Consider the following 25,208-nt stretch of genomic DNA (forward strand, 5'->3'; position numbering starts at 1 on the left):
CAAACATTATATGTATTGTTTTAGCAGACACCCTATGGAAAAAAATGGTGGTTGTTGCAACTTTTTATGTCACGTGGTATTTGCGCAGCAATTTTTTTAAACACATTTTTTGGGGGGAAAAAAACAGTTTTATGAATAAAAAAAAAAAACAACACTAATGTTAGCCCGATTTTTTTGTATAATGTGAAAGATGATGTTACGCCAAGTAAATAGATACCTTACATGTCACACTTTAAAATTGCGCACACTTGTGGAATGGCGCCAAACTTCAGTACTTATAAATCTCCATAGGATACACTTTAATTTTTTTTACGTGTTACATGTTTACAATTACAGAGGAGGTCTAGTGCTAGAATTATTGTAACCTGTGTATCTGACTCTGATACTAGCCAGTGCCTCACCAGCCACTGACCTCACTGCACATCCCTATACATTAAATAGGTGCATTGTAACCGTTTTGTCATGCGCCAAGGTAAGAGACCAATTCACTCAGTGGTGGCTGGTGGTGGTTTCTTTGTGAAGTTTAAAGGATCACACTGACACAGCTAGTAGCAGAAGATGTATGCTTTTTTGTGTGTTTGGACTAATTTGTGTGTTTTTTTTGTTTGTTTGATTTGTCATTTTTGAATTTTTGAATAATTTGTGGAATGTGCTATAATATGTGCTTTAATATTTTAATGTGAATTTGTTGTTCTGATAAGGAATATACAGGTATTAAAAATTACTCAGAACAAGCACACCGTTCATATACATTTGATTTTTACAACCTTTAAATTAGGCAGAGTCACCTAGACGATTGCTTGGTGGGCTTAAGGAAGCACAGATGTCTACCTGCCAGTTTTCGTAATACATTTGCCTGTATTGTCAGGCATTTCCATCAATGTATTATAAACACAGAAACTTAGCACTTACATTTGCTGGTACATAGTTTGCCTTGACACACTGTATGAACGTTGGCAGAAGCACTCACAAAGGTTATCAGCAATAGTATGACAGGAATTTGGCTTTTGCAGTTTTTGTTATGTGCACATTAATATATTATTAGGACATAGCTTTTAAAGAAAACTCGTATAATAGGCCACTGCTGACTTATCCATCTGAAAACACCCATTTTTCTGGTTGTTTTGCTGATCTAGTGGCTTCAGTACTTTTTGTTACTTAACAAGTATTCAGATCGGAGACTGACTTGCCACATGCTTGTTGGAGGCCAGTGACTCAAAAAGTGTTGAAACCAGAGGCTTTTCAGAAGTAGTCAGAAATGGCTGCCTATATATTTCTCTTCCCTATGTGTTTCCTCTAATAGATGGGTGACAAGGTGCCCAAATACAACTTGCTGCATTTTTGTTTAAAAATAATCTCAAATGCAGGTATGGTACTATTAGTAGAACATTTCCCTCTGGATACAGAGGAAAAGAGTATAAAGGATGAGCATGCATACCATTGTAATGAGAAAAAGGTGACTAGCTGCAGCTAATACCATCTTGATGGTTTGGAAGTGTGACTCACATGGGCCAAATATCAGGCAGTATTGGCTGTTTCAATAGATACGACATTCAGCCCGTGTGTAAGGCCAATGGCTGAGAGCGCTGACTGTTGTGTTCTGACGGGCGGGGCATATGTCCCTCTGTCAGAACACAATAGCTCAGCGGGGGAGATTGCTAAACTAACATCGGATTGTTAGTACAGGATCTCATGTCGAGCTCTTCAATTTTTTTTTTCATTCAGCCCGCAGGGTTGAAAAAAAAAACTGCTAGTATGTACTAGGCTTTAGTCTTGGGATATAGATAACGATCAGACAGCAGCCTGGCAAAAGTAAAGTTTAAAACAGTGGTGATCAACTTACTATATATAGGGGTGGGAAGTGTGACCCCTTACAAAGGCATGCAACAGGAGATGATCAGAGACTGCAAACACCACTTAGGAGTTGTTGGGGACTGGGGACATGCTTTAGGACAGTGGTCATCAACCCTGTTCTCAGGGCCCACTAACAGGCCAGGTTTGCAAGATAACTGAAATGCATCACAGGTAGAGTTGCCACCTCATCCCTTTAAACTCAAACACATATGAATTACACAGGTTCTGAGGCTAATTTAATGCAGATAAGGCACCAAGTGAGTTTAATTACCACCTTAATCAGCCACAGAACTTGTGTAATTAATATGTGTTTGGGTTTAAAGGGATGAGGTGGCAACCATAATCACCGGTGATATCATTTGCTGCTCAGTGATTGCAGTATTCTAGTCTGCATCTCCCCAAGGTAATACATAAAACCTGGCCTGTTAGTGGGCCCTGAGGACAGGGTTGATGACCATTGCTTTAGGAAATAGCTTAAAGTTGGCCATACACTGATAGAAATTTTGATCAGTGTTTGGGCTGCCCCACTCACCAGAAGTTGATTAGACTAAAAATGTTGAGCAAACACTGTAAGTTGTCATTATGTATACTTTCTGTAATTTTTTGAGAGACTGTTTTGCTGCAACTCTGAGCTGAACCTATATCTGCAGCAGTATTTAATACTTTGTCTGTAGCCAGGCCAATAACCCATTAGAAAGCAGCATCAGACTGGTAAAAAGCCATGTCTGCAGTCATATCTGCAGCATCTTTCTAACACAGTCTGAAAGGGGAGCCACAACTGACCTCTGATCTAGAGTATAATATTTTAGCTATTTTTTTTTACACATCTGAGATGTAAATGAGGCATTTAGAACAGCATTAAAATAACAGTTCATGTACATGGTAAATGTATTTAGAACAACATTAAAATAACAGTTCATGTACATGGTAAATGTATTTAGAACAACATTAAAATAACAGTTCATGTACATGGTAAATGTATTTAGAACAACATTAAAATAACAGTTCATGTACATGGTAAATGGAGAGGACAGAAGTTCAAAAAGTACCATACTTATTTCTAACCCTTCTATTTGTAATCCATTGTTAAAGGGTAAAAGCATAAAATCAAAATAGCAAATAAAAAAGCGAAGAACTTTAGAACTTGCTTACTTGTACAATTCTGATGACGTCCAGATCCAAAGTATCCTGGTAGGCAAGAAGAACAGTCAGGTCCATATGTGTTATTCAGACACTTTAAACACTCCCCTGTGACACTATCACATGCCTCAGGATCTGTTATATCTATATTTTTATTGCACTGACATGGTGAACATTTTTCTCCTTGTTCTAAATTTCCATAAAAACCAACAGGACACTCATCACAGTTCTTTCCTAAAAGAGAAAACAATCAATATTACAAAGCACTTACAGTATATATTTTCTAAAAATATTAACTTTCATACTAACATTAAACTATATTCATATATGTACTATAATCCATGACTACAGAGGTGATGCTCTGTTGCTACAATAAAAGGTAAAATCTTCACGTTTAGTCAACATACAGAATTTATTTGTGTGCAAACAGGAAATGAGGCAGTTCAACTAAACAAATCATGATTTTTACCAAAGGTAAAATTGATGTTAGGAGGTACAGAGAACACACGCATATATATTATATATATATATATATATATATAATATATATATATATATAAATATATATATATATATATATATATATATATATATATATATATATATATATATATATATATATATACTGTATATTCAATCAACCAAGCCTTCAATTTCACCTCATGTTACAGAAAAGAATTTTCGTGGCTGGGAATCTCCTTTTCTGTCTGGGAATTTTATTTTCTTGCGCTCATGCGCATTTCTTTTTCGAATATATTTCTTGCATGATTCTCCCATCATTGATTAGAAAATAGTTTGTTTTTAAAAAATTTTCCAACATGCCCGATCACTCAAATTCGATGGCCTCAAAGAAAATGAGTCCTTGCTGCGGCCCACTAATGGTGAGAAATTCGACCGAAAATTCTTAGTTACCATTTTTCCTTAGTTACTATTCTTTCGGAATTCAACCCATGTATAGCCGGTTTTAATGCTATAGTCCCTGATTACCTGGCTGTGCAAAGGTAAAACTTCAGTAAATGTTCTTGAGTAAGGGCAGCCCTTACTCAAGAACATTTTTTACATCATCTAAGACTCCTCTTGAAAGTTTCCCATCTCCAGATATCTCTAGCCCAGCTGGTAGCACTGTATACAGTTTACCTATCCCTTTCACCCTTGTTTCTCTAACAGATTATTTCTCAACATGAGTGTATAATCTATATGTACTCTGGGTCTATAAAACTCATGGTCTATAAAAACTCTATAAGGAAACATCCAGGAAAGAATATTTTAATTTTTTTATTTTACTGAGTCTATTCTGTCTGATTATTGTGACATTGTGCAAATAAACTTATATGAGGTAACTGTATTTCTGCTGATGTGAAAAATGTGTGGCTGAGGATTATACAGAGAGGGTAGCTGCCTATTCATAGCTACTGCTTATAGGTTCAAAGCTAATGTTAAATCCAGCCCTGACCCTTACAGCTACTGCTAGCCAGGTTACCAGTTTAATGCTAAGGTACACAAACTTACAATGCAAAAGTTACCAGCAGTACTCTGCTTGTAGCCCAAAAGCTAAAACCCTTCTTTGCAAAGAAGCTTAATGATCCTACAAAGATCGGCACACAAATCTCTCTAGGAAACGGACTTGTGCCCTCACCTGAATTCTTTTCCACCCCCTGTACCTATTCGTGCTTGCAGGCTGAACCCAAGACCACACTGGCTCCAACTACTGCTTAAATGAAATTTCTACATATTATGAAGCTTTTTTCTGGACACACTGGTGACACAAGCATGTAAACCTAGCCCATAATCAGACAGTCACTTGGCCTTTCTACTAACTGTAACTCCTACCTGTACAGTCATAATCATTCACAAAACTATATGAAGTTGTGTTTTTTTCCCTACCTGTGTAACCATCTAAACAGTTGCAGGTCACCTCTAGGGTTTCAGGGTTTTGTTGACAGGAATGTGCAAAATATTGGTTGCCTGTAGGAGAACCCGGACACATACATGGGCGGCAAGGCTGTCCTTTTAATGGATTCCCAAAGTAATTATCGAGACACCTGCAGTGCAAAGATTTAAAGCACATAAAGTCAATGTAGGTTAAACTTAACAAGATTAATTAACTCGTCTTTCTCCATGTTCCGTTTACTGGTATAATCTCTGTGCTGTTTATAAAAAAACAATACAATTTTTATATTAGGTATGTAAAATATGCATATATGTTTTAGGTTTCCATACCGCTCACAGTTGTTGCCAGTGGTAAATCCCTTGCAGCTCTTGCAGGCCCCAGTTATTGGATCACATGACTCCGAATTGCCACTACACTGGCAAGGTCTACAATTTGGATATGCATAGTATGCAGGAGGGCAGCGATCACAATGACGTCCATATGTGTTATTTAAACACTTTAAACACTCCCCTGTGACTTTATCACATGCGTCAGGGTCTTTTATATCTATATTGTTATTGCACTGACATGGTAAACATTTTTCTCCTTTTTTTATATTTCCATAAAAACCAATAGGACACTCATCACAGTTCTTTCCTAAACGAGAAAACAATCAATATTACAAAGCACTTACAGTATATATTTTCTAAAAATATTAACTTTCATACTAAAATGAAACTATATTCATACATGTAATATGATCCATGACTACAGAGGTGATGCTCTGTTGCTACAATAAAAAGAAAAATCAGTAAAATCTCCACGTTTAGTCACCATACAGCATTGTGCAGACAGGAAAGGAGGCAATTCAACTAACCAAATAATGATTTTTACAAAATTTGTAATAAGGTAAAATTGATGTTAGGAGGTACAGAACACATATATATATATATATATATATATATATATATATATATATATATATATATATAATGACTCACTTTAGTAATTTTACAGATCCTCTAATAGGGAAGAATGTCCAGAGGAACTACAGACACTCTCAAACAAAATGTAGCTGCATCCTTATGTAGGCCATACATGGGTCGAATTCTGCACAAATTTTCTTTTGAAAATCAGAATTTTTGCTCGTTATATGATATGATGATGTCACCATTGATTTCAATATTCGACCAACCAAGCCTTCAATTTCACCTCATGTTACAGAAAATAATTTTTGTGGCTGGCAAACTTTTTTGTCTGGGAATTTTGTTTTTTTGCACTCATGCACAGTTCTTTTTTGATTATATTTCTCGCATGATTCTCCCATCATTGATTAGAAAATTGTTTTTCGAAAAACATGCCCGATCACTCAAATTTGATGGCCTTACGAAAATCAGTCGTTGCTGCGGCCCACTAATGGTGAGAAATTAGAACGAAAATTCTTAGTTACCATTTTTCCCTAGTTACCATTCTTTCGGAATTCAACCCATGTATAGCCGGTTTTAATGCTATAGTCCCAGATTACCTGGCTGTGCAAAGGTAAAACTTCAGTAAGTGTTCTTGAGTTCATCTGAGACTGCTCTTGAAAGTTTCCCATCTCCAGATATCTCTAGCGGCCCAGCTGGTAGCACTGTATACAGTTTACCTACCCCCTTTACCCTGATTTCTCTAACAGATTCTTTCTCAATGTGAGCGTATGATCTATTCGTACTCTGGGTCTATGAAACTCGTGGTCTATAAAAACTCTATAAGGAAAGATCCAGGAAAGAATAAAACATTTTTTTTTTTATTTTACTGAGTATTTTTTCTTAGATTATTGTGACATTGTGCAAATAAACTTATGAGGTGACTATATTTCTGCTGATGATGGGAAAAATGTGTGGCTGAGGATTATACAGAGAGGGTAGCTGCCTATTCATATCTACTGCTTATAGGTTCAAAGCTAATGGTAAATCCAACCCTTACCGCTACTGCTAGCCAAGTGACCAGTTTAATGCTAAAGCACACAAATTTACACAAATCTCTCTAGGAGATGGACTAGTGCCCTCACCTGAATACCTTTCCACCCCCTGTACCTATTCATGCTTGCAGGCTGAACCCAAGACCACACTGGCTCCAACTACTGATTAAATTAGATTCCTACATATTAGGAAGCCTTTCTAGACACACTGGTGACACAAGCATGTAAACCTAGCCCATAATCAGACAGTCACTTGGCCTTTCTACTAACTGTAACTCCTACCTGTACAGTCATAATCATTCACAAAACTATATGAAGTTGTGTTTTTTTCCCCTACCTGTGTAACCATCTAAACAGTTGCAGGTCACCTCTAGGGTTTCAGGGTTTTGTTGACAGGAATGTGCAAAATATTGGTTGCCTGTAGGAGAACCCGGACACATACATGGGCGGCAAGGCTGTCCCTTTAATGGATTCCCAAAGTAATTATCGAAACACCTGCAGTGCAAAGATTTAAAGCACATAAAGTCATTGTAGGTTAAACATAAAAAGAATAATTAACTTGACTTCTCCATGTTCCTTTTACTGGTCTAATCTCTGTGCTGTTTAAAAAAAAAACAACACAATTTTTATATTAGGTATGTAAAATATGCATATATGTTTTAGGTTTCCATACCGCTCACAGTTGTTGCCAGTGGTAAATCCCTTGCAGCTCTTGCAGGCCCCAGTTATTGGATCACATGACTCCGAATTGCCACTACACTGGCAAGGTCTACAATTTGGATATCCATAGTATGTAGGAGGGCAGCGATCACAATGACGTCCATATGTGTTACTTAAACACTTTAAACACTCCCCTGTGACTTTATCACATGCATCAGGGTCTTTTATATCTATATTGTTATTGCACTGACATGGTAAACATTTTTCTCCTTTTTCTATATTTCCATAAAAACCAACAGGACACTCATTACAATTCTTTCCTATAGGAGGAAACAATCAATATTACCAGTTAATTACATATTTTCCAAAAAGAATAACTTTCATACTAGTAAACTATATTCAAACACACACTATATACTGTACATACTATACTCCATGCCTACAAAGGTAAAATCAGTCAAGTCCCCATGTATAGTCATGTATAGTCAACATGTCAACATTTATTTGGGTGCAGACAGCAAAGAAGAGAATTTCACTCACAAAATAATGCTTTTCACACTAGTGATAATAAGGTAAAATTGATGTTAAGGGGCACAGGACATATACATATAGGATACACTCTAGAACTGTATTATTTTTATTGATCCCCTATTAGAAAAGTTCAGGGGGGACTGGAGGCACTCATATACAAAATACAAAATTGATGTTAAGGGGTACAGGACATATACATTTAGGATACACTCTAGAACTGCATTCATTTTACTGACCCCCTATAAGAAAAGTCCAGGGGGAACTGGAGGCACTCTTATACAAAATACAAAATTGTTCTTTGCTGACCAAGTCTTTTAAATATGAAAATTACAATGATGTTCCTGTGTCTTTAGCGCTACAGCAGCTTGACAGCTTACAATAGCAATGTGTAGAAGGACAGCCCTTATTTTAGAACACTTCTTTACAGCATCAGAAGCACCTCTTGTAGGCCAAGTCTCCCATCTCCAAATAACTCTGGCAGGCCAACAGGTAGTACAGTACTCAGTCCTGTAACATGTGTCTACTAGCATAACTTGGTGGCTACAGGGTTCTTTTACCCATGCTTCTGTGGCAGATTCTCTTGCAGAGTGAGAGTATGGTCTACTCTAACTCAGGGTCTATAAAAACTGGAGGAAACACCTACATATGAAGCTTAACCTATTCATAGGAGTCAATTTACTGGAGCCTCACAGTGCACAAAAAAACATAACTCTAGTAGGGTTACCTTTTTAAATACTGAGCCCAACGCAGCTTAGAGTATTGTGAAACTGTGCAATAAAGCTTATATAAGGTGACTGTATTTCTGCTGATGATGGGAAAAATGTGTGGCTAAAAACAATACAGTCTCTACTGCTTAAAGTGTTTCAAAGCAAAATCTAGTCCTGACCCTTGAAGCTACTGCTAGCCAGATAACCAGTTTATTGCTGGAGTACACCAACCTGAACTGAAAGGACTAACAGCAGAACTCTGTAAGTAGGCCAAAAGCTAAAAATCCTGCCTATCGAGGATGAAAGTTTACTCATCCTGGAAAGAGTGGAATAAAAATCTCTCTAGGGGACAGATTTGTGTGATCGCTGACATCAACTTCCACACTTACCTACTACTATATTTATTCAGGCTTGCATGCTACACCCAGGACTAGGCCATCTCCAACTGCAACTCCAACTTTACATCTGTCCAATTCAGGACAGATGTAAAGAAGCTTTCCTGAACACATAGGTCACAAAGGCATGTTATTAGACTGCAAAGTCTTGTTTTTTTTTTTTTTTAATACTAGCACCACTACATTATAATGTACGTGAAGATGAATCTGTACAGTCATTAGCATTCACAAAACTTCTTAAAGTATGGATTTTATACCTGTGTAACCCTCTAGACAATTGCAGGTCACCTCTAGGGTATCAGGGTTTTGTTGACAGGAATATGCAAAATATCGGTTGCCTGTAGGAGAACCTGGACACATACATGGCTGGCATGGTTGTCCCCTTAATGGATTCCCAAAGTAATTATCGAGACACCTGCAGAGCAAAGTTTCAAAGCATATAATGTTTTATGGGTTAAATATTCACTTTTCAATGTTAAGCATTTCTCAGTCATTTACAATTTTATATATATATATATATATATATATATATATATATATATATAGACAAAGACAACCTCTGGATATGACGCTGAGCATGTGCACTCAACTTTTTTGGCCAGCCATGGCGAGGCCTGTTCTGAGTGGAACCTGTCCTGTTAAACCACTGTGTGGTCTTGGCCACCATGCTGCAGCTCAGTTTCAGGGTCTTGGCAATCTTCTTATAGCCTAGGCCATCTTTATGAAGAGCAACAATTCTTTTTTTCAGATCCTCTTTGCCATGAGGTGCCATGTTGAACTTCCAGTGACCAGTATGACAGAGTGAGCGCGATAACACCAAATTTAACACACCTGCTCCCCATTCACACCTGAGACCTTGTAACACTAATGCCCCGTACACTCGATCGGACTTTCCGACAATAAAACCGTGGATTTTTTTTTCGAAGGATGTTGGCTCCAACTTGTCTTGCATTCACACGGTCACACAAATGTTGGCCAACAATTACGAACGTAGTGACGTACAAGACGTACATGATATCTTCATTACGAATGCTAGTTTTACAAGACCGAGCACTTCCGGCACGTACTTGATTTCGAGCATGCGTGGACTTTTGTCTGACAGACTTGTGTACACACGATCGGTAAGTCTGAAAACAAACATTTTTTTGGCGGAAAATTTAAGAACCTGCTAGCCTACATTTGTTGGCGGAAAGTCAGACAACAAATGTCCGATGGAGCATACACACGGTCAGACTTACCACCAACAAGCTCACATCCAACATTTCCTGTCGGAAAATCCGATCGTGTGTACGCGGCATTATGAGTCACATAACACCGGGGAATGAAAATGGCTAATTGGGCCCAATTTGGATATTTTTACTTAGGGGTGTACTCACTTTTGTTGCCAGTGGTTTAGACATTAATGGCTGTGTGTTGAGTTATTTTGAGGGAACAGCAAATTTACACTGTTATACAAGCTGTACACTCACTACTTTACATTGTAGCAAAGTGTCATTTCTTTAGTGTTGTCACATTAAAAGATATAATAAAATATTTACAAAAATGTGAGGGGTGTACTCACTTTTGTGAGATACTGTATATATATATATAATATTATTATTTTTTCTAAGTTTCCATACCGTTCACAGTTGGTGCCTGTTGCAAATCCTTTGCAGCTCTTGCAGGCCCCAGTTATTGGATCACATGAGTCTGAATTCCCATTACACTTGCAAGGTCTACAATTTGGAAATCCGTAGTATCCAGGAAGGCAGCGATCACAACGGCGACCCTGGATATCCTTGCGGCAAGCACATTGTCCAGTAATCTGATCACACAATGTACTCATTGAACCATTTATATGACAATCGCAACCTAGGAGACAGGGCAACAAACACGGCCATACGCATTATTTCTTATAGCGCTACTCAATATCTGTATAGGCCTCTAATTCTTGGCAGGCAACATAGGTTTATAGGTTTATTTCCTAATAAGAAAAAAGGCTGTCACAATCAAATTAAAATCTATACATGATTTCAATGTTATTAACTAGAGAGAAACATGAAAAATAACCAGCATTTCTTTCCAGAAAAATATGACAAACATTAAAGTTCTTTGGGCCAAATTCCAAAATATGTAAAATTACATATTCAGTTATGCTTCTACAGTATATCAGGCATGCCAAACTGGTGTTTTATGGGCCACATGCAGCCCTCTCACTCCTGCTTTGTGGTCTGTTGCGAGTTTAAGGATTGAAATAAAAAAATATCACTAAAGGCAAATTTTTTTTATCATTTTGGATAGAGTAGGGGAAGACTATAACTCCTGTCAGTTTATTGTTTTTTTTTTTTGCCATCTGTGTCCCATTGGGTAGATTTCTCTTTATTTCCTGTCCCATACCCAAAACAGGAAGTGAGAAAAATTCCCTCCAAAATGAAGGAATCCCGAAATGTCACTAGAACTAGTGTCCCCATTAGAAGGTCACTAATTACACCCTGTGATGCCCCTCCCTTCATCTCTCTACATAACCTTATGTAGCTGCTGGGGGAGGATTGAAGGGAAATACTATAGATTGTCAGTTGAGTGACAGCACTGTGACTGAAGGGGTTGCTGAAAAGTGGGTAATTTACAAGTAAATAGCAAGCCTAAATAGTATTTTTGGTAAAATAAATGGTCTGGCAGCAGGGTTTCTCCCAGGTGCTCCTAGTTTTGAGGGTTTTTTTTTTTTATCAGACTGCTTGTGATCATCCTAAAACATTAAATTGTTTCTAGTTGAAAATCTTTATTTTTTTTAATTCTTAGTTTTATGATATATGGGCATTCAAATATCACAGTTGTGAATCAGAGTATGGGGATAAGGTCTGGGGTTAAAATATCAGATTTTGAGTATGCATTAAAAAATTTTTTTTTCCACCTTTCCTGTGTGAGAGATGACAAGAGATGACAAGTAACCCTTCGAGATCAGTAGAAAGTAGGATTATCATACCTACACATCCAGTGGGACCAAATCCATAGCTGCCCACAGCACACTTATCACAACAGCTTCCAACAACATTGGACTTGCATTTACATTGACCGCCGATCTTGCTGCAACGATTGCTTAACGATCCTTCAGAATTACAGGAACACTCTGGAATGATTACAATGATTACAACAACAGTCAATATTTATTCCATTCAATTTGGGAATCAAGTTAAAACATTCAGTGAACCACACTAGTAAACACAGCAATGTGAAAAAAAATTGAAAATACTAGGTTTACAATAAAGTTTGTGTAAAGCCAAATCTTTTTACTAGTTTTGGTTGCTTTAGCGAAGGGATAGGACCGCTGTCACGTACTGCTGTTTTCCCACTCAGATTTGCCTTCTCTATTGGTCTGGTGATAGGTCACAGGGACAGGAGGTGAGAAAAAAAACCTTTTCTGTAGACAACTGCCTAAGAGGAATTATCTTCTAATGTTCTCTAACATCATGCTGTATCTCTGAGACAGGAAGGGACACCTCCCTGACATGACAAAGACTCCATCCAAAACTAAAAATACATTTGGGATTTACATACATTTCCATTTTAGTTCTGTGAAATCTGCTACAAAATAAGCACATACAGCTCCATAAAGGGTCAAAAGAAGCGTAGTAGGGGTAACTTCATGATGTCTGCATTGTGTAACTTCTACTCTCATTCTAAAATGTATTTTTCAGTATGTTTGTCAGAATGCCTCAGTGTTATTAAGCAATTTGTATTTTTGTGAATCTATTGTAAATTTTTCTATTTAGAAATCCTGAAAGTAACAACTCTTCCTGTTTCAGGGTCACTAAGATACTGCCCATAACATTAGAAGCAATATTGTTAACTTGCTCTGCACACTCAGTCAGCTGGCACTGGGCTGCCTAACAGGCCTGCCAGAAGGCATTTACAGATCTGATAGGCAGCCCAGTGACCAACTGGAAGAGTGTGCATGGTCAGCTGACAAGCTCTGCTGCTAATTGCAAGACAACAGCAGAGTGCTGTCAGCCTGAATCAGGAAGTTTTGTTAGGCCCCTTTCACACGAGTCCCCTCTCGCTCCTTCGAGAGGGAACTTTTAGCCGCTTTTAGCCGCATCGGTTGTTATCCCTGAAGAGCCGACTGCCCGCTCTAAAAAAACAGTACTGGGATGATGCCTGCAGATGCAAGCATCATCCCAGTATAACCCCTTAAAGCCGAGACCACATATCTGTGTGGACTTTTTATCTTCACCAGTTTACATGATAATATTTATTTTAAATGTTTCACTAACAAATAGCACTTTTTATTCATTTTTCATCATATTTACTCATTATTGATCAGTTTACTGATTTTATATTATTAAGTCTTTTTCACTATGGTCACTCGCTGTGGTTGATAATATTTGCGCAATCTCTTGTATGTGTACATATATCTAGCATCTCATGCCTATATTAGATACCAAATGTACCTACATTTATTTTAGGTGAAATATATAGTAAATTATTTTGAATAAACCTTTTAAAGATTTTTTAAAAGGCTTTTATTATCTGAGAAAAGAAATGCAAATGTCTTCTTCCTTACCACCCACCATCTTACATTCAGTTTATTTTTCCTAAGGTAATTCTTCCCTTTCATCTAGTCTATAGTGTTCAAAAGATAATATGCTTGAGAATGCCTGTCTTCGAGGTTAATGTCAGGTTGGAATGCGCTGTTTTAATGGAATGTTAAAAGGTCCTCTTAACAAGTACGGTTGATGAAATACCAGTTTACAGAGAATTACTTTGTGGGCTTGAAATTAACCAAAACTAAAATTTTCGGACAAATTGTTTTTTTACAGATATCAGTTACCGATCCTGGTGCACACCTAAAAAAATATATGTATATATATATATGATATATCTATCTATCTTTATTTTAGTTACTTATATAGTGCCATCAATTTACGCAGCACTTTACACTTACAGTGTACATTCACATCAGTCCCTACCCTCAAGGAGCTTACAATCTAAGGTCCGTAACTCGCATTCATAGTTAACCACCTCAATACTGGGCACTTTCACCCCCTTCCTTCCCAGACCAATTTTCAGCTTTCAGTGCTCTCTCACTTTGAATGACAATTACTCAGTCATGCTACACTGTACCCAAATGAAATTTTTATCATTTTGTTCACACAAATAGAGCTTTCTTTTGGTGGTATTTATTCACCACTTCATTTTTTATTTTTTGTGATATAAGCGAAAAAAGAGCGAATATTTTGAAAAAAAAAACAAAATTTTCTACTTTCTCTTTTAAAAGAAACCAAAAAAATTTAATTTTGTCGAAAATTTAGGCAAAAATGTATTCTACCACATGTCTTTGGTAAAAAAAATCCTGATAATTGTATGATCATTGGTTTGTGTGAAAGTTATAGAGTCTACAAGCCATGCTACGCATTATTGAAAATGTATCAATCCTAATGCACTGATGGCCTAATGCACTGATCTCATTTCTTGAGGCCCTAAAATGTCAGGACAGTACAATAACCCCCCAAAAGACCCCTTTTTGGAAAGAAGACAGTCTGAGGTATTTAGTAAGAGGCATAGTGAATTTTTTGAAGTTGAAATTTTTTCCCCACAATGCTTTGGAAAATTAAGAAATATAGATTTTTTTTTTTTCTTCACTAAATTGTCATATTTACAAGTTATTTCTCACACACGGTGCAGGCATAATTGCAATTACACCCCAAAATACATTCTGCTATTCGTCCTGAGTATGGCGATACCCCATGTGTGAGACTTTTCCACAGCCTGGCCACATACAGAGGCCCAACATCCATATAGCACCATCAGGCGTTCTAAAGGCATAAATTACACATTTCATTTTCTGAGTACCTATCACATTTTTGAAGGCCCTGGAGCACCAGGACAATGGAATTACCCACAAAATGACCCCATTTTGGAAAGAAAACAACACAATGTATATTCTATGAGGCATACTGAGTCTTTTGAACATGTCATTTCTTCCCACAAGTTTTTGGAAAATGTGGAAAGAAAATGAAAACCTATTTTTTTCTCACAAAGTTGTCAATTTAGAAGATCTTTCTAACACATAGCATGTACATAGCCAAAATGACACCCCAAAATACATTCTGCTATTCGTCCTGAGGATGGCGATACCCCATGTGTGAGACTTTTCCACAGCCTGGCCACATACAGAGGCCCAACATCCATATAGCACCATCAGGCGTTCTAAAGGCATAAATTACACATTTCATTTTCTGAGTACCTATCACATTTTTGAAGGCCCTGGAGCACCAGGACAATGGAATTACCCACAAAATGACCCCATTTTGGAAAGAAAACAACACAATGTATATTCTATGAGGCATACTGAGTCTTTTGAACATGTCATTTCTTCCCACAAGTTTTTGGAAAATGTGGAAAGAAAATGAAAACCTATTTTTTTCTCACAAAGTTGTCAATTTAGAAGATCTTTCTAACACATAGCATGTACATAGCCAAAATGACACCCCAAAATACATTCTGCTATTCGTCCTGAGAATGGCGATACCCCATGTGTGAGACTTTTCCACAGCCTGGCCACATACAGAGACCCAACATCCATATAGCACCATCAGGCGTTCTAAAGGCATAAATTACACATTTCATTTCCTGAGTACCTATCACATTTTTGAAGGCCCTGGAGCATCAGGACAATGGAATTACCCACAAAATGACCCCATTTTGGAAAGAAAACAACCCAATGTATATTCTATGAGGCATACTGAGTCTTTTGAACATGTCATTTCTTTCCACAAGTTTTTGGAAATAGTGGAAAGAAAATGAAAACCTATTTTTTTCTCACAAAGTTGTCAATTTAGAAGATCTTTCTAACACATAGCATGTACATAGCCAAAATGACACCCCAAAATACATTCTGCTATTCGTCCTGAGTATGGTGATACCCCATGTGTGAGACTTTTCCACAGCCTGGCCACATACAGAGGCCCAACATCCATATAGCACCATCAGGCGTTCTAAAGGCATAAATTACACATTTCATTTCCTGAGTACCTATCACATTTTTGAAGGCCCTGGAGCACCAGGACAATGGAATTACCCTCAAAATGACCCCTTTTTTGAAAGAAAACAACCCAATGTATATTCTATGAGGCATAATGAGTCTTTTGAACATGTCATTTCTTTCCACAAGTTTTTGGAAAATGTGGAAAGAAAATGAAAACCTATTTTTTTCTCACAAAATTGTCAATTTAGAAGATCTTTCTAACACATAGCATGTACATAGCCAAAATGACACCCCAAAATACATTCTGCTACTCGTCCTGAGTGTGACGATACCCCATGTGTGAGACTTTTCCACAGCCTGGCCACATACAGAGGCCCAACATCCATATAGCACCATCAGGCGTTCTAAAGGCATAAATTACACATTTCATTTCCTGAGTACCTATCACATTTTTGAAGGCCCTGGAGCACCAGGACAATGGAATTACCCACAAAATGACCCCATTTTGGAAAGAAAACAACCCAATGTATATTCTATGAGGCATAATGAGTCTTTTTAACATGTAATTTCTTTCCACAAGTTTTTGGAAAATGTGGAAAGAAAATGAAAACCTATTTTTTTTCTCACAAAGTTGTCAATTTAGAAGATCTTTCTTACACATAGCATGTACATAGCCAAAATGACATCCCAAAATACATTCTGCCACTCGTCCTGAGTATGGCGATACCCCATGTGTGAGACTTTTCCACTACCTGGCCACATACAGAGGCCCAACATGCAAGTAGCACCTCCAGGCTTCTAACACATAGCATGTACACACCAAGAATTACACCCCAAAATACATTCTGCTGAGCAAAAGGTAAAAAAAAAAAGCTCACCTGTGGTTTTAGCAGGCAGGAATACCGTTCCAGAGCAGCCAAAGCATTTGTCCAGACAGCCAAAGGAAATGTCCAGGAATTGTCCAGGCAGCAGACAGATATGGAAAAGTATGAACATGGTTCAGTACAGTCCAAGGTTTAGCAGGCAGTTCAGGTAACAGGCATAGGCATGGCCAGTCCAGGTGGTAGGCAAAGGCATGGCAAGGTCATGTGGCAGGCAAATGCATGGCAAGGTCATGTGGCAGGCAAAAGGCATGGCCAGTTCAGGTGGCAGCAGGCAGCACTTTGTACATTGGACCTTGGTCAGGTAAGACCTGAGGACAGGGGTAGAGGCTTCTTCCCACCCAAATCTCTACGAAGCCTCCGAGTCTCCAGACCCTAATCCGAGAAAACTAAAAACCCGGAGAAAAATGTTTTCTCCACTCGGAAAACCTTTTCTGGAGCCCCTCACATATGTGAGACCCCTGTGCTGTACAGTGGCAGGGCAAATGATCAGTTCAGGAGGCAGGCAAAAATCATGGTCATTTAACAGTCCGGGTCAATTCACGTTGAAGGCAGAAAGATGTTTGGCAGAGGCATAGTCGTTAACAGTCCGGGTCAATTTACGTTGAAGGCAGAAACATGTTTGGCAGAGGCATAGTCGTTAACAGTCCGGGTCATTCACAGAAATGGCAGATAGTGGAAAAAAATCACCTTCACTGTACTAATAGTGTAGTGAAGTATGATAGCTCCGATAGCATGTTCCAATACAGAGCCCTGGCTCGGAGGGACATTCGGGACAGTAGTATCGGGTGTCACGGCGAATTCCTCTACTTGCACATACACGACATTTTTTTGGGGGTTTGCGACCTGTTTGGGTAAGAGGGAGGATTTCGGGAAAGTGCCTTTCATGGAGTCTGGCTAACGCATCGGAGCGAATTAGTTGAGGGGCTTGGCCTTGGGGATAGAGAAGGGCTGTGAAAACTTCTTCTTGGAATTTTAGATAGGGTAGGGAACTTTGGGTGCACTTAGAAAAAATGATATAGGAATTAAATAGGGCAAGTTGCATCAAATAAATGGCGACTTTCTTGTACCAATATAGTGATCTCCTGGTGGCCAAGTAGGGCTGCATCATCTGGTCGTTCATATCCACCCCCCCCATGTATAGGTTGTACTCATGCACACATTTTGGCTTCTGTATGGGGCCTCCTCTTCTCTGAAGTTCCACCAAGGTGTCGTCATGTATTGTTGAAAGGATGTAGACATCTCTTTTTTTATCTCTCCACTTCACCGCTAGTACTTCTTCAGTTCGCATACTGGCCATTTCACCCTTCCTTAATTTCTTGGTGACCAATCTTTGTGTGAAGCCTTTGCGGTTGGTCCGTGCTGTCCCACAGGCCACAGTGTTCTTCAGGTACAAATGGCGGAAAAGTGGGAGACTAGTGTAGAAATTGTCTACGTAAAGGTGGTAACCTTTCCCAAGTAATGGTTGGATCAGCTGCCAGACAATTTTGCCACTTGTTCCCATGTAGGTAGGGCATCCAGGGGGGTTTATCTGTCTGTCTTTTCCCTCATAAATCATAAAATCATATGTGTAACCCGTGGCCCTGTCACACACCTTATAAAATTTTACCCCACGTCTGGCTCTTTTACTGGGGAGGTATTGTTTTATTCCCAGTCTTCCGGTGAAGTGCACCAGGGATTCATCCACACATATGTTTCTATCAGGGGTAAACATCTCCTTGAAGCTGGCGCAAAAAAAATTGATTAGGGGCCGAATTTTGAATAACTTATCGTAACTGGGATGATTTCGAGGGAGGCATTGGGCATTGTTATTGAAGTGTAAAAATCTCATGATCATCTCATAACGGGTTCTGGGCATAAATGACGAATAGATCGGCATGTGGTGGATAGGTTGGGTAGACCAGTAGGAATGGAGTTCATTTTTTTTTGTCAGCCCCATGTTGAGGGTTAGGCCAAGGAAAATTTTAAATTCTTCTACGGTGAGGGGTTTCCAAACAAAAGGACGGGCATATGAGGAACTGGGATTGTTGGCTATGTGTTGGCTGGCGTATAGATTACATTGCTCCACAATGTAGGTTAGGAGTTCATTGGTAAAAAATAAATGAAAATAATAAAGTGGGGTTACATTTTCCGTCTGCATCTGAGGGCCTGGCTGGGCTGTGAAAAGGGGTATTACAGGTTCTACTGATGTATCGGGCAGCCATGTTGGATACAGTAGAACATCTGGGAGGCTAGTATGGGCACTGCCTCGTTGATGGGATCCGTTGCTAGCATCTGGCCTATCTTCTAGGAAGGTTGCAGAAGTGCTGGTGGATGCCCGCCTATCCCGAAGTGCTGCGCTGCTGGTGGATGCCTGCTGGTGGATGCCCTGGAGTGCTGCGCTACTGGTGGATGCCTGCATGTCATCCTGGAGTGCTGGGCTGCTGGTGGATGCCTGCATATCATCCTGGAGTGCTGCGCTGCTGGTGGATGCCTGCTGGTGGATGCCCTGGAGTGCTGCGCTGCTGGTGAATGCCTCCTCCTGCTCATTTCTCCTGATTCTCCTTGTTAGGATTGTATCTTCCTCTGTTTCCAACTCGGAGCCACTGCTTTCCACTGGCTCACAGTCACTATCCGAGTCTGACGGAGAGAATTCCCCGCTACTCTCGTCCGACATACTCTGGAGTATTTGGAGAGCCTCCTCTGCGCTGTAAGACCTTTTTGTCATGTTGGCGGGCAGATGTGTCAGATGGCAGGCGGCAGATGTGCCAGATGGTGGGCGGCTGTGCCAGATGGTGGGTGGCAGATGTGCCTGATCGTGGGCAGATGGCGGCTGGCAGATGTGCCTAATGGCGGGCGGGCAGATGTGCCTGATGATGGTGGGCGGCTGATGTGTCAGCTGTTGACGGGCTGATGTGTCAGCTGATGACGGGCTGATGTGTCAGCTGATGACGGTGTCAGATGGCGGGCGACAGATGTGCCTGATGGCGGGCGGCAGATGTGCCTGATGACTGGCGGGCAGATGTGCCTGATGACTGGCGGGCAGATGTGCCTGATGACTGGCGGGCAGATGTGCCTGATGGCAGGCGGGCAGATGTGCCTGATGGCAGGCGGGCAGATGTGCCTGATGACTGGCGGGCAGATGTGCCTGATGGCAGGCAGGCAGATGTGCCTGATGATGGTGGGCAGCTGATGTGTCAGCTGTTGACGGGCTGATGTGTCAGCTGATGACGGGCTGATGTGTTAGCTGTTGACGGTGTCAGATGTGCCTGATGGCGGGCGGCAGATGTGCCTGATGACTGGCGGGCAGATGTGCCTGATGACTGGCGGGCAGATGTGCCTGATGACTGGCGGGCAGATGTGCCTGATGATTGGCGGGCAGATGTGCCTGATGACTGGCGGGCAGATGTGCCTGATGACTGGCGGGCAGATGTGCCTGATGGCAGGCGGGCAGATGTGCCTGATGGCAGGCGGGCAGATGTGCCTGATGACGACGGGCTGATGTGCCGGCTGTTGGCGGACAGATGTGCCCGCTGTTGGCGGACAGATGTGCCAGTTGTTGACGGGCAGATGTTCACTGACAGGTGTTTTCACTGTTTGGGGACACTGTGTTTTGGGGACACTGTGTTTTGGGGACACTAGCTGGGTGATCAGTGGGTAAACAGCAGACAAACAGCTTTATTACTCACTGATCTCCTGGCTGCAGCACAGATCTCTCTTCCTCTCCTCACTGACAGGCTCTGTGTGAGGAGAGGAAGAGATGAGAGCAGTTACTACGCTCTCTATTTACATTACATGACGACTGTGATTGGACACAGTCGTCATGTGATCAGGAGGGCCAATCACAGGGCCCTCCTGTGTTGTGCTGTCTCTGGGGGACACAGGCAGATCGGGATCGCGCCGCTGCGTGGGCACGTGGCGGCGCGATCTCCTGTCATCTGCCACCCCCTCCCCCTTGTTTACTATACGATGGCTGTGATTACACACAGCCATCGTGCGGATCAGGAGGGCAAATCACATTGCCCTCCTGCCGCTCTGAGATGCGGCGTGTCCGAGTGACACGCGCGCATCGGGATTGCGCGGCTGCGCGGGAGCGCGCCTGCGTGATCCCGCTCCTTCTGAAGGACGTTCGGGAACGTCCAGTCAGAAGGAGGGAGCTCCCACCCGGCCGTATATGTGCAGTGGCCGGGTGGGAAGTGGATACTAGGGACAGTTTGGACAGGATCCAATTAACCTACCAGCATGTCTTTGGAGTGTAGGAGGAAACCAGAGTACCCGGAGGAAACCCACACAGGCACAGGGAGAACATGCAAACTCCAGGCAGGTAGTGTTGTGGTTGGGATTCAAACCAGCAACCCTTCTTACTGCTAGGCGAAAGTTCTACCTGCTACACCACTGTGCCACATATATATGTATATAAATACATTTATTCTTTGAGCGATATCTCACCATCTTTGGGCACCTAACGAATATATATACATATATACAAAGATAGTGAGATATCGCTCAAAGAATAAATGTAAGTAAATATTTGCTCCTCCTTTCATGACTTGAAGAGCTGCTGGGACCCTCTGATCCTTAACTAACACACACACACACAGTAATTTGGGTCCTTTAATCTTCTATACATAGGCGTGAAAGATCAGAACTGACCATGGGGAGGCTTTCCAATTTTCCCCCTCTTTCTATAATAATGATAATGAAAGCCTTTCAGTGCCTCAGGGCTCTATCATCCTCAATGAAATTGATGATAATTGCTAGAAGTTAGGAGAATTACTTGTTTTTACTGAAATATCTATGGTCATATTTATTATATTAAAGTTGAGCTAAAGTGACAACATGTTCTATGCACTACTGTTTTATATTTATTTCTAGCTGCCACAGTAAATCTGTACAAGTTATTTAAAGCGGACCTTCAGTCATTTTTTCAACTTTCCATCTATTAAATCTTCTGCCCTTGTTGTTTTAACTTTGGATAGTAAAACAATGTTTTTCAGCCATTAAATACTTTATACAGCCCACTTCCTCTTTCTTGTTTGGTCATTAGCCTAGGCTTATGACATCATGCACAGCTCTCAATCTCACTCTCATCAGAGTTTGCCAGGAAGGGAGGGGGGTGAGTCATAAGAGTGCCAATGAGAGCTGCAGGAGGTGTGCCTCTGTGTAAATCCAGGAAGTGAACAGACAGCAGCTTCAACTGCCCGCAGTTATAATGGCTGCAGCCAGACTCAGTGGAGGGAGATTTCTGCAGCATATTTGGCAAGTACAGAATCACAGTATATATAAAATAATATGCAAAGTGGTTGGAGAGAAGCTTCAGAATGGCAAAGATGTTTTTATTATAAATTATATGAGCAGATGGCAGTTCCTCTTTAAGTCACCCATGTCCCAATATTGCCAGTTTCAAGCTTGCAAAGCCCCAGTGCCTAGGAGCAGTGAATTTGCTTTTATTGCTGTCTGTATCCCCAATGGGAAGATTTAACCTCTCTATTTGTTCTGGTGACCATTGTTACCAAGACAAAAATGTTTACAGTTTGCCGTGAACATATAGACAAAGATCAGGTCTTTAGGAACGGTACTTTGTGGATTAACCGCTTCCTGACCAACTGCCGCAGTACTGTACTGCGGCAGGTTGGCTCCCCTGTGTGAGCTGTCGTAGCTATACGTCGGCTTGGGGGGTCGGGATAGCAGCCGTGCACCCGCTGCACAGCGGGGGTGCCGATGCTCGTGGCCGATGGTCGCGATGACCTCCGGCCACGAGCGATCGTGACCAGGAGACACAGAACAGGGACGAGTGTGTGTAAACACACACTTCCCTATTCTGTTCTGACAGGAGTAACAGATTGTGTGTTCCTATTAGCTAGGAACCACAATCCGTCACTTCCTCTATTCAGTCCCCTCCCCCTTCAGTTAGAATCACCTCCCAGTGAACACAGTTAACCCCTAGATCGCCCCCTAGTGTTAACCCCTTCACTGCCAGTGACATTTTTACAGTAATCAATGCATTTTTATAGCATTGGTCGCTGTATTAATGCCAATGGTCCCAAAAATGTGTCAAAATTGTCCGATGTGTCCGCCATAATGTTGCAGTCATGATAAAAATCGCAGATCGCCGCCATTACTAGTAAAAAAATACATAAAAAAGCTATAAATCTATCCCCTATTTTGTAGACGCTATAACTTTTGTGCAAACCAATCAATATACGCTTATTGTGATTTTTTTACCAAAAATATGTAGAAGAATACATATCGGCCTAAACTGAGAAAAAAATAGCTTTTTTAAAAAAAAAAAATGGGTATATTTATTACAGCAAAAAGTACAAAATAATGCGTTTTTTTCAAAATGGTCTTTTTTTGTTTATAGAGCAAAAAAAAACCGCAGAGTCGATCAAATACCACCAAAAGAAAGCTCTATTTTTGGGAAAAAAGGGACGTCAATTTTGTTTGGGTACAACGTCGCACGACCGCGCAATTGTCAGTTAAAGCCACGCAGTGCCATATCGCAAAAAGGGCTCTGGTCAGGAAGGGGGTAAATTCTTCCGGGGCTGAAGTGGTTAAGGAATCAAAGACAGAGCTGTTTGGCAACAGTAACAGCAGAGATGTTTAACTCAAACCAAAAACCAGAATTTCTAGAGAAGAACCATATACCAACTGTGAAGAGCGGTGGTGAAAATATTTTGATTTAGGGTTGCTTTGCTGCTTCAGGGCCTGTGTAGCTTGCTGTTATCCAATTAGCTGTATCATAACAAAGTGTACTTGATGAGAATGTAAGGCCTTCTGTCCAAAAATAAAAAGATCTTTCAACATCCTAATCATCTGAAGCCCACTAGCAAATCAACCAAGGAATTGCTCAGAAAAAAGAAATGGAGGCTTATGGACTAGTCTAGCCAAAGCTCTGATTTGAATACCATTGAAATGTTGTAAATTTGAAACAGGGAGTTAATTCAAGGAAATCCTCAAATATCTTGTAAATGACAAAAGTTTGCATGCAGTAAGGGCTGAAGGGGCAATATAAGTTTCTGAAGCCTAGGGTGTGCTTACTTTTTCCATGGTACATAATTTCTTTTAGTATTCTTATTGAACAAATATTTGAAAATGGGAATTTTTCTTGTGTTTAAAAGTCAGCAGCTACAAATACTGCAGCTGCTGACTTTTAATTGGACACTTACCTGTCCCTGGGTCCAGCGATGCGGGGGATCGAAGCCCCGCTCGTCCCCCCCCTCCGCTCGTCGGAGCATTTCAACTGTGGGCGCCGGGCTGTGGCTTCACAGCCTGGCACCCACTGCGCATGCGCGAGTGGCACCGCGCGCCGTGATTGGCCGCTCAATCACCTGGGACCTGTAATGGGTCCCAGATGATTGACAGGAGGGAGGGAGCAGAGCCGAGCCCTTCCTGTGCCGAGGGGGAAGTGATGTCACCAGCTCAGGCAAAGGAAGAGGCAGACTACGAGGGACCACCTAGCAACAGGCATTTAGAGGTAAGTAAAAAAAAAAATATCTAAATATTTTTGTGGGGCTTTTTTTAGAATTATTCAGGTATTTTTGTTTTTTTGGGTGGAACCCCACTTTAAGTATATCGCCTTTATCTGTAAGCAATGCTTGAATGCAGATCAAATGTTTGCTTGTTCAAATATGTCAAAAAATGTCAACCATTTTAATGGGTACTTTAAGTGACATATATATATACTGTCACTATATATAAATATATAGTGACAGTGCCAGGCCCTGGCACTGTGTGAGTATTGGCAAAAGGCACACAGGGTTCTCAAACTTATGTCAGTTCTAAGCGGAGAAACTTCTTTCTCTGGGTTTTGTGATTCATGAATCAGGGTCTGGAGCTTAGAGGCTTTGAAGAGCTTTGGGCGAGAAGAAACCTCCAAACCAGTGTCTAGGTCTTACCATAGATTAACAGGCTGGGCTGAGTTTTAAGCAAGGACATGCCAGTAGTTTTGGGCTCCACCCCTCCTTAGAAGTCAGTGGTGCTGCCAGAGGGGCAGCCAGGAGTGTGCATGTCTGTACAGTGATCCAAATGAGAGAGCAGAGGGAAAGCTGTGAAAGTTATTGAGTGGTACGTGAGCACAATAGTGCCGTGGAATGGTCTGTGAGACCAAACTAAAGGCCTAGGCTTGAGGCCTTAGCAGCAGCGCTGCAAGAGAGAGCCAGGAGTCTGCTTATCATTTTATTTTCCTGTTAATGTTGGAAACCCACTGTGAGGGAAACTTTTTCACGTTGGACTGGAAAAATGAGCCATCAAGCACTGAAAGTAGT

The 25,208-nt window shown here is 40.7% G+C and overlaps 1 protein-coding gene and 1 long non-coding RNA gene across 2 annotated transcripts in view; one reads left to right on the top strand and one right to left on the bottom strand.

Moving 5' to 3' along the window:
- LAMB4 (laminin subunit beta 4) overlaps window positions 1-25,208 on the bottom strand; it is a 245,791-nt gene that overhangs the window by 95,619 nt on the left and 124,964 nt on the right. Inside the window, exons 19-26 of the mRNA XM_073619678.1 lie at window positions 12,080-12,223; window positions 10,737-10,968; window positions 9,375-9,532; window positions 7,498-7,804; window positions 7,162-7,319; window positions 5,215-5,521; window positions 4,879-5,036; window positions 3,007-3,228 (exon numbers count right to left, since the gene is read on the bottom strand). Of these exons, the coding sequence (XP_073475779.1) occupies window positions 3,007-3,228; window positions 4,879-5,036; window positions 5,215-5,521; window positions 7,162-7,319; window positions 7,498-7,804; window positions 9,375-9,532; window positions 10,737-10,968; window positions 12,080-12,223 (1,686 nt within the window). The remainder of the gene's footprint in view (window positions 1-3,006; window positions 3,229-4,878; window positions 5,037-5,214; window positions 5,522-7,161; window positions 7,320-7,497; window positions 7,805-9,374; window positions 9,533-10,736; window positions 10,969-12,079; window positions 12,224-25,208) is intronic.
- LOC141131889 (uncharacterized) overlaps window positions 1-25,208 on the top strand; it is a 172,178-nt gene that overhangs the window by 27,611 nt on the left and 119,359 nt on the right. The gene's annotated exons all lie outside the window — the stretch shown is intronic.

The sequence above is a fragment of the Aquarana catesbeiana genome, linkage group LG03, assembly GCF_042186555.1.
Source record: "Aquarana catesbeiana isolate 2022-GZ linkage group LG03, ASM4218655v1, whole genome shotgun sequence".
NCBI classification, from domain to species: domain Eukaryota; kingdom Metazoa; phylum Chordata; class Amphibia; order Anura; family Ranidae; genus Aquarana; species Aquarana catesbeiana.